The sequence below is a fragment of the Pungitius pungitius genome, chromosome 3 (genome assembly GCF_949316345.1).
Source record: "Pungitius pungitius chromosome 3, fPunPun2.1, whole genome shotgun sequence".
In the NCBI taxonomy this organism is placed as follows: Eukaryota; Metazoa; Chordata; class Actinopteri; order Perciformes; family Gasterosteidae; genus Pungitius; species Pungitius pungitius.
Window position 1 is genome coordinate 11,879,922 of NC_084902.1, and position 14,711 is coordinate 11,894,632.

At 40.3% G+C, this 14,711-nt stretch overlaps 1 protein-coding gene across 1 annotated transcript in view; it reads right to left on the reverse strand.

Moving 5' to 3' along the window:
• Positions 1-14,711, reverse strand: part of dph1 (diphthamide biosynthesis 1) — a 43,612-nt gene that overhangs the window by 23,257 nt on the left and 5,644 nt on the right. Inside the window, exon 3 of the mRNA XM_037467411.2 lies at positions 12,131-12,194. Coding sequence (XP_037323308.2) covers positions 12,131-12,194 — 64 coding nt within the window. The remainder of the gene's footprint in view (positions 1-12,130; positions 12,195-14,711) is intronic.

The window sequence follows — 14,711 nt, forward strand, 5'->3', positions numbered from 1 at the left end:
AGGTATTGGACTGAGTTAAACCAAAAGCACTCCACAATGCGTTTGCAAAACAGTTGATTAAAGGTTTGCTGTGTTCACAGCGTCACCATTTGGCCCGTCCGTCTGAGAAAGCATAAAAGTTTAAAAGGGCTCTTATGGGCAGAGAATCAAGCCATTTTGTTGTTAAAATGCAATGCTATATTATATTTGAGCTGACTGAATATTAACGCCAGATGATGTATTCTACTGTATTAAATATAACATTTTCTTCTAGATTTTTTCTGCATGCAAATTTAAAGTTGGTGTTTTTGAGTAGGAGTTTAAAAAGTATAATTGTCCATGTGGTGATGTGGAGACATTTCTGCTAACGGCAGATGTTTTTGTTTATTCATTCCGGTGAAGCACCGCTTTACCAAAATGACTAACTGTAGGATGTTGTATATAAAAATCAGACATCACTCTAAAACAGCTGTGTTTCATAGATCCCTAGGGTCATACAGCCTTAGCTCTGTCAAAGCATGCATGGAGCCCTTAAGGACATATCAAGCACAACCTAAAGGCGCAGTTCATATCCATTTGCAACACAAGTTTAATCTTGGACACGGTTTAGATTTGATAATGTGCGGAAGCATGTGTCATTTCTTTGTAGTTGGGACAAAATTTAACTTTAAACGGCACCTTACCAAACCCACTTTAAGATTCTTGAAAGAAAGCATAAATATCTGGATTGTCCTCAATTGAAAATTGTCATTGCTTATGCTAATTTGATTGAACTGTTAATGAGTCGACCCACCTAGCAATATTGTACCGACAATACTTCACCTTTGGTTTGGATTACTGGCAGCAGGAAACCACAAATAGTCATACTCAAATCAGTGTCAATTACATAAATATTGAGCTACTGAGTTAACAACACTGCATAATTGGATTGTTTCAATATCAACAAGGACTAAATTAGCCATTATAGTGAGGCTTAGGTCCTCAAAATTGTCAAGGCAGAATGGCAAATTAAGGGAAAATGTTAATGTGACGCAGGAAGTAAACCAAAAAGCTTCACTATAGCAATGAGTGGACCACAATCAAGCTCACACAAGATGCATTAGTGCTGCTTGTCATGCATTTAAAACCATTTGCTTTGGTTACTGGGTGTATAGTGAAAAAGTCTGACAAACTAAAAAATCACATTTAAACTTTCCACCGTTATCTGTCATCATTAGGTCGGCTAATCCAATTAGTACGTTTGCCAGCGCCTTTATTTCCGGGCTGACATGATTTAATTTCTTCAGCGGTAATTTTGCAACACAGGTTAGAAAAACAATTAAAACGTGTCGTGCTTTCTAAGGTTTCGAAGTGTTTCATTCCGTGCGGTCAATGCTAAACATCAAATTACTTTTATTTGACTTTTTAAAGAACCACGTGTTGCTCTGGCATCAGCCCAGCAGTTCGCAATGTCCTCACAAAAGAGAGTCCTGAATTTAATCTTTGGCCAAAGCTCTTTCCATATAAAGTCTGCATGTTCCTCTGGCAGTGGGTGTGTGGGTTTCCTCCAGGGGCTCACATTCAAATGGATTTCTACTCTAAATTGCCAAAAAGGATTGTGAATATGTTGACCCTGATGGATTGGAAATCTATCGAGTCTGCCTCTCCCTGAGTGCAGGCGGGGATGGACTCCAGACTATGTTAGAATCCTCTGTATAGTGCTTTTAAACTACATGAAGGACCTCATGTTTCTCTGAATGTCAAGACAATAGATTATAGTCTGTGCTATTATGTGTTGATAAACAATGAATTACACTTCATATAAGATTAAATTAAATAAATAAGAGAATGACCCTGCATCTTTCTTACTAGTCTCTGCAGTTGTTAACTGTTGTTAATGTGCTTGCATGTTAGCATGCAAGCACATTAACATAATCTGTAAAACAATGGTTATAGAGCACTATTAATAAGAAAATAACCCCGCAGTTTATTTCTCTTTGCCATGGCAAGGAATTAAGACAGGATCCCCACGGATAAAGACATCCGGATGTGCCAAACCTGCATGGGAAGAGAGTTAGGATTATCATTTTAACTTCTCCTGCACTTATTTGGGGAGCGTCAGAAGTTTTCAAGGGATCCAAGTGACTGCTCGAATCCAGTCGGCTGCTCCTGAAAAACATTCTATCCTCTCTGCCATTTAAATCCAAACAGAGGTCTCAATAAAATGGCTGTTGACTTTGTTTTTGGTCAGTAGAGAAGAGAATATATATTAGTTAACTTACATAAACATAATATAAACATACAAGAGTCTTAATTGAAGTAGACACACAACGCCGCACAACCCTGCGATAGTCAGCGAATGTTTGAATTTAGCGTAAATGCCACCAAAGAGGAAGGCTGTGGTAACCTCAACCGTGGGTTGTCCGTCTATATAACTGTGCTGCCACTGGGATTTTTTCCATCTGAGGTCTAATAATAGAAGAAGCAGCGGACTGGTCTCTTGGGAAACAGAGTGACAAGCCGGTCATGGAGGTGGGTGCAGGTGCAGGTGCAGCACTGCTGTTGCACAGTGGCCACTGATACACTGAGGGCAGACAGCTCAAATGAGCATCTGTGCCATGTTTGCACAGTCCGACCATGGACACACACACACACACACACACACAAAAGTCGAACCGTGGACACTCACACACAAGTTCCCGTTTCCCTGAACACAACATTCATGTGTGGATTATTTCCTACATCTGGCAAAGGCTCATCTTTTATTCCATTACATCTGAGACATCGGGCCATCGGTGTGTCAGTGATTGGGCTTTGGAACGACGCACAGCAGATTGGCCCAGGCTTCTCCCCAGAGGTTGCAGGTTATTTTACTTCTTGTATTAGTTTAGGTAAATTAGGGCAGAAAAGATTAGGTCAGAAAGAAAATAGCCGAAAAGAGTCATGTGAAGTAGGAAATTATACGGAAAGAAAACAACATGGAATTTGAGTAGCGGAACAACAATGAAAACACTGAAAAAGATGGGGGGGGAGAGAGAGAGAGGAAGAGAGAGGGGTGATATAAACAAGGAGCAGGTCAGACTGCATGTAACAGATGAGCTGTTTGTAATATTAGCAAATCTGATATTGATAATCAGCTTTTCATGCATATAACATAAAAAATATCCTCACAATGTGCTGCCCTCCAAAAATACATTTGGCAGAGTGCACTCAGCAGGGGGATTAAATGATCTGGACTCCTTCTCCCGTTACAACAATCTTCTATCTTCTTCTATTATTTGATTTCTCTCCTTACTTATTTCCTGTATGTAATATAGGGTTTTGTGTCTTCAACGGAGAAGATTTGGAGAGTCAAATCCCCCTGTAGAATATGACCAGTCCAACTGCAGTCGTTGAACATATGCCAGGAACGAGAGTGGTGACGCAGCGAGTGCGGGTTGATGCTTACACAGATGTTTTCAGTAATACCATTTGATAATCCTTTAACACCCCGCAAAACAAGATCATTACTGCCATTTCAGGAGTGTATCTAATCTATTTATCATGGCTTCTATTCAAAGCCCCTAGCCATTGGTCACTATAGAAAGGCCTAGAGTTGTATCACCATTGACTCAGAGCTGTACAGGAAAGAAGAGCACGCTTAAAAGAGTAGAAATGAAACAAAACGACCATGTGGAAGCAGTTATTTCAAGTGAGTGCTGTTTTGCAGATGTTGCTTTAAGAGGGGAGAACCCAGTGCTGGGCCTACAACCAGGAACAGATCTAATCTCTATGGGGCTCTAACATACACAATACCAAAGTACATTTTTGACACCCTGTGGTTATCAGATCGGTGAGGGTATCACGATAGGAAACTGGATAAGAGACTTGAGAGGACCGATAAGGGCAGTATTAAGCTCTATTGTATTTAAATCTACAAGAGTAGAACACTAAAGCTTCCTTAGAGCTGCTGTTGTTGGCTGAAATAATTGATTTGCCTCTTGTTCAGCCGTAAGTTATTGACCTATCCTTAGCCTTAAATTAGTCATGTCTTAAGCGTACATGGGAATCGTGGAAAGCAAACATGTGAATACTGTTTGTGGGTCTGGGGGGTATCTCATCGGTGTAGCTCAGCACTGGAATAATAACACCTTTAACCTTTTTTTAAAAGCAACACCATCAACGAAAGGCCTGAGTAGATAGATGTTTAAATAGAACATTTAGATGGAAATATCTGAATCATCGCCTCGTCTATTCAAACAACAGCTTCCTATTTAGTCCAAAGATTTTGGTGGAGTTAATGCACGATGTTATCTGAATAGTGCACACATCGGTATTAAAGAAATAATCCAGCATCTACCACAAATGGTGAAAACTAGGTGGGCGGCTATTAGATACTTTCATTTGAAAACATTTAAATGTAGGAATGAGATGAGATTTAGTGCTATCCATTCCTTCAACAACTCCCATCTAGCAAAGGTTTGGAGAGCAGGAATTTACAGAACCGAGGTGATCAAATCCACTGAGAAAAGACAGCAAACGCTTGTAATTTAAAGATATAAAAATTGACTCATGCTGTTACAAATGTGTAAATGCACAGTTGGTTACAATTCTGGTATTCTCTATTCATTTTGGAATATATTTGTTTTGATATAAAATAGCGTTACAATCTGTGTGAGAAACACTCTAATCTAACTTGCTCTGGGTGGGTGTCTAACAATGTTGATAAAACAAAGAACCCAACAACCATCATCATCATCATCATCCTCCTCTTGCTGTGATTAGAAAGGTTATTACACTCTGCTGCAAAGCCACCAGCCTTAACAAATGACAAAAGCACAAATATAGAAATCTCTTAAGATAAAGTTATCGCACAAGTTAGAACTCGTGCAGCAAGGTCCTGATCGCTAATGGTAAAAGCCAAACAAGAAAATACCCTTTCAGGCCGGGCCTTCAAAACTCATCAGTTTGCAAATCAGCCTTAAGTGAACATTTACAAATAAAGACAGATTTACATGCCACAGTCAAATATTCCAGTTCGAAAAACAATATATGTCAACACATTACATTACTGCCCTTTTAGCCACAATCCTCATGACATAAAAGCAAATTAAGGGAAATAAAGATTATATTTTGTAGCGATTGATGAGATTGAATCCATCTAATCCGTCTTTTCATTTATCCCCAAGGCTTCCCTCCATCGTCTGTCACTCTGCTCCCTCGTCATTTTACAGTCCCTCTCCTCTCCCTATTTTCTCAAGCCTCGGCTCTTTTCCTCTGTTCTTACGCTCCTTCTCATCATTTCTCTGAGCTCGTGTCTGTCATTACATCTCTTACTTAATTATTAGGAACGCCTAATCAATGGTTGATGAATGTTGCTGGGTCGCAGTGATTGAGTTGTCCTTCATTTATCCCCTAACCAAATAGGGTATTCTCTTAATAGCTGCTGCAAGTTCCCCTTACCGTATAAACAATTATAGTCACATTAAACATGTATTATCACTTCCAGTAACATCATTTTTGCTACACAGCATATACAGACGTCTGTAGAAATCAGTGAAAAATTAGGACTAAATATTAGAAAATAAGTCCATGTTTTCATAATAGAATCTCGGTCATTTTATGTTGAACGTAGAAAAGATGTCTGCCTTCCCTATCCATCAAATCAGACTTTCTTTGCCATTGTTTCATTCTTCAACTTGCGGATTGTGCAACATCAACGTGTGTCCTTCAACTGCCACAGCAACGTCAGTGGAATTACTCTCAAAGGACATGTTAACAGCATAGTATTTAAAATTTCTCTTGACTGTGCCTAATATTACACAGCAGCATGCAATTACATGGGCATGTTCCTGGGACAGTGCCATCGTGAAACAAGACTGATTATGACCGGCTGTGCTGGAGACAGAACAAAGGGGAAAATAAGGACTTAAATCTTCGGCGCGAAGCGTTGCTTATGTCTTCATCCCAACGCTGAGAAGAGGGTATACGTGTTTGTCTTTAATTTGTGAATTAAAAGCAGCCTGTGCAAGAAAACACCCGCACTATCTTCAAGGGAGGAAATGAATATCTACCACTTTCACCCAAGTGTCTCATTACTATCTTCACTTTTAATTTGGAAGTCAAAGGCCATGCAATACAAACAAACACACACAACCTCTTTCAGGCTTTCCGTGTCTTCTCCAAGTTACAGCCAATACAACCTCCTATTACTATTACTGTATCTCCACAGGGAAGCAATTGTACTTTCATGACAGCTCGGGAAATTTTCAAGGTGCTGTCTGCCAAGATATCGTATTACACAGTGTCAGGATTTCTGGTCTGCCCGGGCATGATGTCCCCCTAGAGGAGATGTGATTAGCAAAGCTGGAAAAAGCTGGTATCCTGATGGTCCTCCGGACATTTGTCTGCGAGGTGTGATGGGACACAAGTGTCTCTGTTTCAATTTAATCTCTCCTTTCTGGCACTACAAATGAAATTCACCACAGATTCACAGCAGTGCAGTTTGTGGGAGGACGAGCCAAGACTGGAGGATCTGCACTGCTTATAAAGAGCAGGAGCTCTGCAGGTGTCTGCACAAAGACACCTGCCTTACAACAAAATGATCAAACATCTGCTCCCCCATCCATTTCCTTCCTGTTGTGGAAGAAGAGACGGTTCAATCAACACAGATGTGCTAATGAATTTAAAGAGGGCCCCCTCTGACTAAGTCTGACCTTCAATCATCTCGATTGAAACAGGATGTCCTAAAACGTATCTCACTTATCTTAGTCTCTCAAGTGAATTGGAAGGGTCTAAACACAGAGAAGTTTAACGTTACAAAAAAGAAAGTTAAGTCATATTGTAAAATGTCTAACACAGTGGAAATCTGCCATCACACTCTCAACTTTGACTCAATTATAAAGACTGCAAGACTGTATTCAAAACACACACTATTACACTTGCAGAGTTGAGTATACAGTTCCAGTAGTAAGCAGTACAACAACTGCAGGCGCCGCTGGCTGCTCTTTCCCCTACGTGGCTCAGCTTTTTTATTTTTGTTCTGAGAACCCATTGAGTGACGTAATAATCGCGCGACACAACGGATCAATAATGAAATACTTTGCCAACACTTTTAATAATCGATTTTTATGAATTTCATCCATTCTTTGGTTGCAGCCCTAACGCACTCCCTCAATCACAGCAAGACCTGTTGCTACAGCTCAGCTGTGGGCACCGCGAGGGCTGCAGCGATGTGATGACAAGAAGGCGTTGCAGCCACCAGGCCCCTTCCAAATGATGGAGATGACATTTTCCCTGGGAGGCTGCTGCTCCCAGAGAGATTATTCAACTTGTCGTGCTGAATTAAAAGGACGTGCTCTGATGGATGAAGACTGCTATGGTGGCGGACCTGAAGATGTCAGGAGGCAGTGTTGGCATTCTGTATCTTTTCTTGTAGATATACCAACACACTGCATCTGACATGACTGCTACTTGAGTGTTGGAGGGCCGACGTTGACAGATAACTAACAAAGTACATGATGAGGAGAGACAGAAAACAGGCGCGATGTGTCAGTGGGTCACAAAGTGAGCATTTTCCATATCATATCATAGGTGTATTACAGCTTCTATATAGGAAGTCCTTGGTTCAAACATTCTAAACAAAATAATAAAGCATAATTGCTCTTCAATCATGTGTATTATCTTGTTGATGTTCAAATTTGTCTTTCTGGATTGATGTGGCACCATCCCCACATACCCTTGCTTTACGCTACTCCCTTTTTATCCTCCCCTGTCACAAAAGAAGAAGCAGTAAATTATGAAGTAAGTCCATAAAAGTATCATTCAAAGCTAAGATTAGACAGTTGGCAAACCATCAAAGGCCTGGAACGGATGGTACAATGACAGCACATGCATCAATGCCTACCTGCACAACACAGTAATTCCTTACTTTAATACGAACATTTTTTCACTTGTTTGCCTGTGAAAGCATGATTCACAAGTCTTCGAACTTGTGACGGTGTCAACAATGAGAGACAATATTTAGATCAAAAGAGAGAATCATGTAAAGGAAGTCAAATAAATCAAATGTGACTTTTGTCACATAGTGTGACATCATCAGTTGCGTTATGTGTACATTCCAAACTACTATAAAATATAGGTTAAATGTATGTAACCTTTATTAATGAAGGACTATTATATGATATAGATTATTATGGGCTTAGGTTAGTATTGTCAGCATGGAATTCTATCGATTTTGCTCTAATTCAATACAACCCTTACACCAAGCCATACTTTTATAAACTATAACCTTAACTCACATTTTAGTGTGTTTGTATAAATGTGTATATGTGTGTTTGTATAAATGTGCATATATAGATAAAGATTTGCGATGGATTCAAGGGACGAAGGAAGCTATAGGCTCGGTTGAAAAAAGGATAGCTAGATAAACGCTACTTCCTCCAATATCATCTTGCATTTAACTTAAAAAGAGTTAGCATGCTGTCCAAAATAATGGGAGTATGAAGAAAAAACAAAATATGCATTATGAGTTATGCTTTAACCCTATAATAGTCAATAGTTTCCTGTGTGATGAGTAAAGTTGTTTGACCGAAAGATTCAGACTACTGATCCCGACATTTACATTGACCCTTCATGAATAATGTGTTTTCACAGGGCATACAGGTTGGCAAATCGCTCGCTACCTCTGGAAGGCTTAATTGCTTTAAGTGCATGGTGACAATGAAGGCGAAGAAGCGTTTCTCATTTGGATTTTGACAGCTGGGCAGTCAGAGGACTCTGTTTAAATAGAATTTAATAATTCAAACACAAATGAAAGAATAATTCAGAAATGTAAGCAGAAATTGCCTTTGCACCATTCCCAGTGGACGGTAGAGGTACATATTAGATTGGCTGGCCTCGTAGTGTGAGGTCCTTTGGTTGGCCATTGTTGATTGATCTCTGGTGATGGTTAAAAAACAAAGAAATATAATCACTGACATGCAGTAAAATGTATTACATTTCATGCCGAGTTGCCAAACTGCATCAATTTAAGTTCTCCAGAGTCACTATTGCATGTTGCAGAAATGCTTGACGCTGGAGCAACGGAAGTTACCGTGCAAAAGAAAATGCATTGTTTCTTGTGCAGTATTGACGACTCTTTTCCGATGCAAGTATCTAGCAATAGCGCCATAGGTGGCAAAGGCTTGATTTCTTTGAGCAGGATTGTAAAAATAAACACACTATATTTGAATATATTTGAAGGTTTCTCTCTGATGGTCTGAATAAGTCGCTGAAAAGTCACCAAGAGTTTCTCTTAGAAGTCAATTAACAGACATAAGAAAGTCAACTGTGTTGACGGTATTTTTTTAGGAATACAATACTTCTTTTTTCCTGACAGCAGTGCCGCCAACAATAATACTAATTGGAAAAGCTAGTGAAAGAAATTTTTCAAACTTGTAAAACTCATTTTATATCACCTTAATATTGTTCATTTAAAGTCAGAAATGTGTTTCCATGAGTGTAAAGGGTGTATGTTCTGTATTAACATGCAGCGTGGTCCATAATTCAGAGCAGCTTTTCCTCATTAAGACTTAGCAGTCCCTCTCACTGAAGCGCCTTACTCTGAGGGCAGCTTAGCCCTTTCATCCCCATTTTGATATGGACCTCAGCCCTGTCACCCGAGTATGATTGACTGAGGCAGTGACGATGATGATGCCAGCGCCGCCCACCTCCCGGGCCCTCTGGTTAACCCCGAACAAAAGCTTAGTGACATGAGGTTAGTGGCCTGCTGCGCCAACATCCAAAGGTTACTGTCACTCACTCTCTACAAATCCCACCCTCCAGCCCTCGATCCATATTAGGATTGGCATGCCCATTTGCTACATTTCAAATCAATGCCATGGACAAAGTTCTGGGCACAACATCAGGGTTCTCGCCCACTAGCAGTTTAATCTGGGATGAATATTAAAACAGATAAGATTCACCTGCAGGTTAAACCTGGGAAGAAATCAGGTTCTGTTCAGTTCTGAGCTCTTGAGTTGAGATTGTAGACTTGAAACCTTTAAATTCTCTTTACAGATATTGCAATTTCCTCTGGTGTTCATCTTATTCACTGGTTGCTCCGATAATCTCTTTGCTGTGTTGCGACCGTCTACTCTAAAGTGCCATTCTTGTGGCCGTCAGATTAGCTACATGCTGCAGCTTACAAACGTATGGGTGTAGACTTTTGCAAAGACCCTGTGATGGGTTTTCTGAGGTGTGTACAAAGACTCATGGGGCAACCTGTTCCAATGCGTCTACCATTGTTATGTCTTGTGTCTAGTGGTCAAAAGAGGTAGACCGCGTTGAAGAGTAAACATTTTCTTTACTAGACCTTTGATCGTATCTTCATAGTTTTGGTTGACATTCCCACGAGTAACGTTAAGTTAAGGTATTGTTAAAAAATACAACGGTTTTAAAAATACTTGTGTGTTTGGATGGAAATAAAGCTAATCTCATCCAGCCTAATTGATTGATCTGCTAAAAAAAAAAAAACGGAACTAATCCTTTTAAAGTTGCTATTTTTGCAAAGCTTCACCTTAATAATGACAGCCAGCCGCTTCACTGCACAGGAGCATGAAAATTAGAGAGAAGGGGAAAAATGTATTTGGGATTGTGATTGACACTGATGTTCCACCAAGTTCAAATCAAAGAAATCTGTCATCTCTCCACTGATTAGTAGCCTTTCATTTGTAGCTGGTGCTATAACAGGTTTGAAATTAGAAAATCACAGCCACAAACAAATGTGTTGACTTGCTGTTGGCATGGAGGAGAGGATTAAAGAAGACATAACGCTTGCAATTTGTCAAAACTGATCAGAATAAGTCAGGCAGTGTTGTCACTGCATTTGTTTGTAAATGGCTTCACATTTGTGTTTGGGTTAATTTTAACTCCCCCGGACGTGGCTGGATTCATGAATGCGTTTATTTCCAAGAAGGACCTATCTGTAGCCAATCAGATGTCACCCTCATTTTCAACCAATCACATGAGCGCAGCTCCCCCGTCACCTCCCCACGAGGCTGCCAGCGTCACAGTTGCGCAATTTGTGGAGGCGAAGCGACGGGTCAGAGGTCAGCAAACAATGGCGTCTGGTAGTGACGGTGCTCCCGCTTCAAGTCTAAGTAAAGCAAGTTTAAAGTTTCACGGCGTGCATGACTAATTAAGGTCGAGTTGTGAATTATTGCTGCGTCAAGTGTGTTGCATCATGGATGTATTCTGGGGAATTTTTAATACAAGCGTCAGCTAACTGCTTCACTCATCACTATCATCTTTCATCCTCATTCACTCGAAAAAAAAAGGCTTTACACCACTTTACACCACACCTCTCCGAGTAATTAGTTTTATTTACAGCACCAGTCAAAGAAGGTGTGTCCTGACTTTTGACTGGTACTGTATATGGTAAATAAATGTATCTTCGGCCTTGCTATATAATGCCACGTGGGGCACAAAGAGAACAGTCCAACTGATGTGATCCAAGTTTCCTGCGTGAAATCAAATATCCTCCCAACCCGAAAAGTTTAGAGCATTAGCCACTCTATTCTTCATCATGTCCATCACGTAATCCGTTTACTATTGACTAAACACCTATGAACATATACTACTCTGAGTGTTTAATGATAGCAACCTTTTTCGGTGAGAAAACACTTAGCAAAGACAGCCCCTAAAAAGCTGAGGAAAAGTTAATGTGCAATGAAACTTCAAACAAAAAACAGGGAGAAAATAAACAGATGTTTTTCTTCTTCATTTTAACCCTCATATGAAAGTTTTTTTTATTTTATTTTTTAAGTACTTTAGTATTAAACAAGCACACATGTTATTGATCACATAATATCACAGTATTAAAGAGCACATTAATGCTAAAGCACTTTAAAGTGAACTTTTCTGTGCAATAGGGCAAATGCGGACTGAAACTAGATGTAATTACCAAGAATGACGTTTCCCTCCTCCAACTGTAAGCAGGATATCTGCTCTGCCCTAAGACAGCGTAATCATGTCTCATTTTCTGCTGAATCCCATCATGACAGGTCAGGAATGCGGAGAATTACGATAAAGCTCACGCACTCCTAATGAGTACCAAGTGACTGCGGCTGTGTTAATGTTCCTTCTCTGCTGGCTTGACTTCTACGCCTGCTCCCTACCCATATGGACTCGCAATTAAAAAAAATCACTTTACCTTTCAATAATGTCAGCGATGACACAGGCAAACATCTGGAGGCCCTCTGGAAGCTGCAAAGCCACTGGAGAGAGCAGGAGAAAAGGCCAACAGAGTTACAATAATGTGTTAAAGGGACGGCATCATGTTATTTAATCAACCCTGCACAGCAGTTATTCATATCCTCCCTTACTGGTTCAAAGTTCTCCACTGACAGAAAATAGTCACATTTTAAGTTAATTTCTTCTCTTTCACAGTGTTGGTGTTTTTTTCAGCAAGGGAACGGGGGTGGGGGGGGGGGGGAGGTGGTTGGAAAGATATTCCAAACCAATAACCACAGGTCTCATGGTTTGTACAGAACATTTAAATTCTATTTTTCATGTCTGTCTCTACGCCTTCCGCTGGGCCTGGGTCACACTGTCTCTCTCTTTGCTACCCCCCATGGTATGGTGCAATGGATGGGGCTGCTAAATAAAACTGAAATCAAGCAACCAATTAAACATTGGTCCCGCTGATGGTGAGGAATGCTGACAACATGAAACCATTAAATCTACTCATGTGTGACACCAGCCAAGATGAACCGTAGGAAAAAAAGCAGGAATTGCTAAGTGGCTCGGTACAGATTCTGGCTGAAGGACCTGGAAGCATCCCGACTGCACCTTGTCACCAATCACAGAAGTGCAACACTTTGCTTTGTGCATATTCCTTTAAAGAAGGACATACGGCAGTAGTCACTGGGGAGATCGTGTGAGAGAGCTGGATTTGCTGCTAATGTAAATACCGGAATATTTACTACATGGACGATTTTTGACTTCTGAAAAAGAGTTGCAGATACGGTATATTGAAGGAAGGTCGAGGTAGACAAAGGAATATGTTTACTCTGGAACTCCTAATTAAGAGAGCTTTGATTATTGGCCGATAGTCATTTTAAATAGTTTGATGGATAGTCTCTACACAAGCAAATTAGACATTCCGATCAGATGCCTCTAATATGCGTTTAATTTCTCTATATGCAATTACTTCCCTGCAAATGTGTCACTAAAGCCCCTTCTGAGTGGCCTGTTATAATAAAGAAAGCTGCACCGTTATTCCACCGTGCTGTTCGGTATGAACGGTAGGGACACAATGTGGGGGCATTGCTGCTGTATAAAGAAAACCAATTTTAGCTTCCAAAATAAATGATGAAATTTAGCCACTGAGAAAGAAAATGATGACTAATGAGTGAAAATGCACACATTATGTAATTATTAAAGAACTCCAGAGATACGAGTCTTTTAGCAAAAATTAAAAACACTAAAATGATTATAATTTTTATCAGAAACAAGGGATTCCTTTCACAGATACATTTAACATATGTGTTTAAAAGGAACCGCTTATCTTCAATCAGAAGTAAAAAATAATGTTAAATACCCCAAATGTTGTTGGATTGATGGTAGATTGTAGTTTGTATCAATTAGAAGGAACATTTAGCTGATTGTTACTACAAAGTGATTTTGTCAGCAATTGTGTGAATAATTGGGTTTTTGCTGTTCAGTGGTCTGCTTTATGGAATTTTACCACAATGTTTATGTATCATTCATGTCATGCATTTTTTGCCATCAACCCTTTGTGAAGCAATAATTGATGTTCTATGTTGATTGATTTGATCACAAACATTCATATTGTAACAGTATGTAGTCCCGGCTACCACGTCAGACGCATTGAGTGAGCAACCATAACAAAAGGCTTTGTTTCAATCATCCATGACATTTTCTCACAGTCGAACTCTGCCTTACTTCAGTGCATCTGTCAACGTCTCAGTGGGTTTATATAACTCACTTAATTCAGCGCAGCGCTTTCACACGACTAGGCCTGTGTTAACACCTCAGGGCCAGACGGCGTTGATCAAAAAAAAAAGCCGAGACAGACTAAAAGTCCAAGGAGGTTTAGGATGGATGGCCATGAGATGGAGTGATAGATGAGGCAGTGTGAAGAGGAGGAGCGAAAGCACTCCTTGCTGGTAAAAGGTTACGGGATCACAAAGCGGTCATGCGGACAGCGAGCAACAGGTCATTACCGAGAAAAGGGCAAGTTTATTACCGGGGAAAGGTTTCAGAGCCCAGCTCTGCCCCGGCCGACAGCGGCAAAGAGCTTTCTCTCCGTCGGCTGCCCCCCCTCCCCGGGCAAAAAATGAGTTAGACGCCGGAGGTGGGGCTCGCTGTTTGAATGCATGAGAATGCGTCGAGCTAAAATGCTTCTGCTTTTGGAAGTGCCACTCCTGCCCCTATAGAAACAGAGAAACTGAACCACACAGAAGTGAAACAGGACGTCACTTGAGGGCTTCAGGTGTCACATGTTTCTTTAAGAGAAAAGAAGCTCGGTTTTTCTTGGACACGTTACTTAATGTGGAACACTACTTTGTCTATGTCTATTGACAAAAAGGATCTCTTTTTGTTAGCGTGAACTGTCAATAGTATAGGTTGCAGGAAAGCTACATGGGGGATTATGTTAAATATCAAAGACAGGAGGTAAACTAAGTAAGTGCAGCAAATACCAATTTATCAGTGAGCGGCAGAACGGACCAAGCCAAGGGATTACGCAGAATTTTCAAAAAGGGAGATAC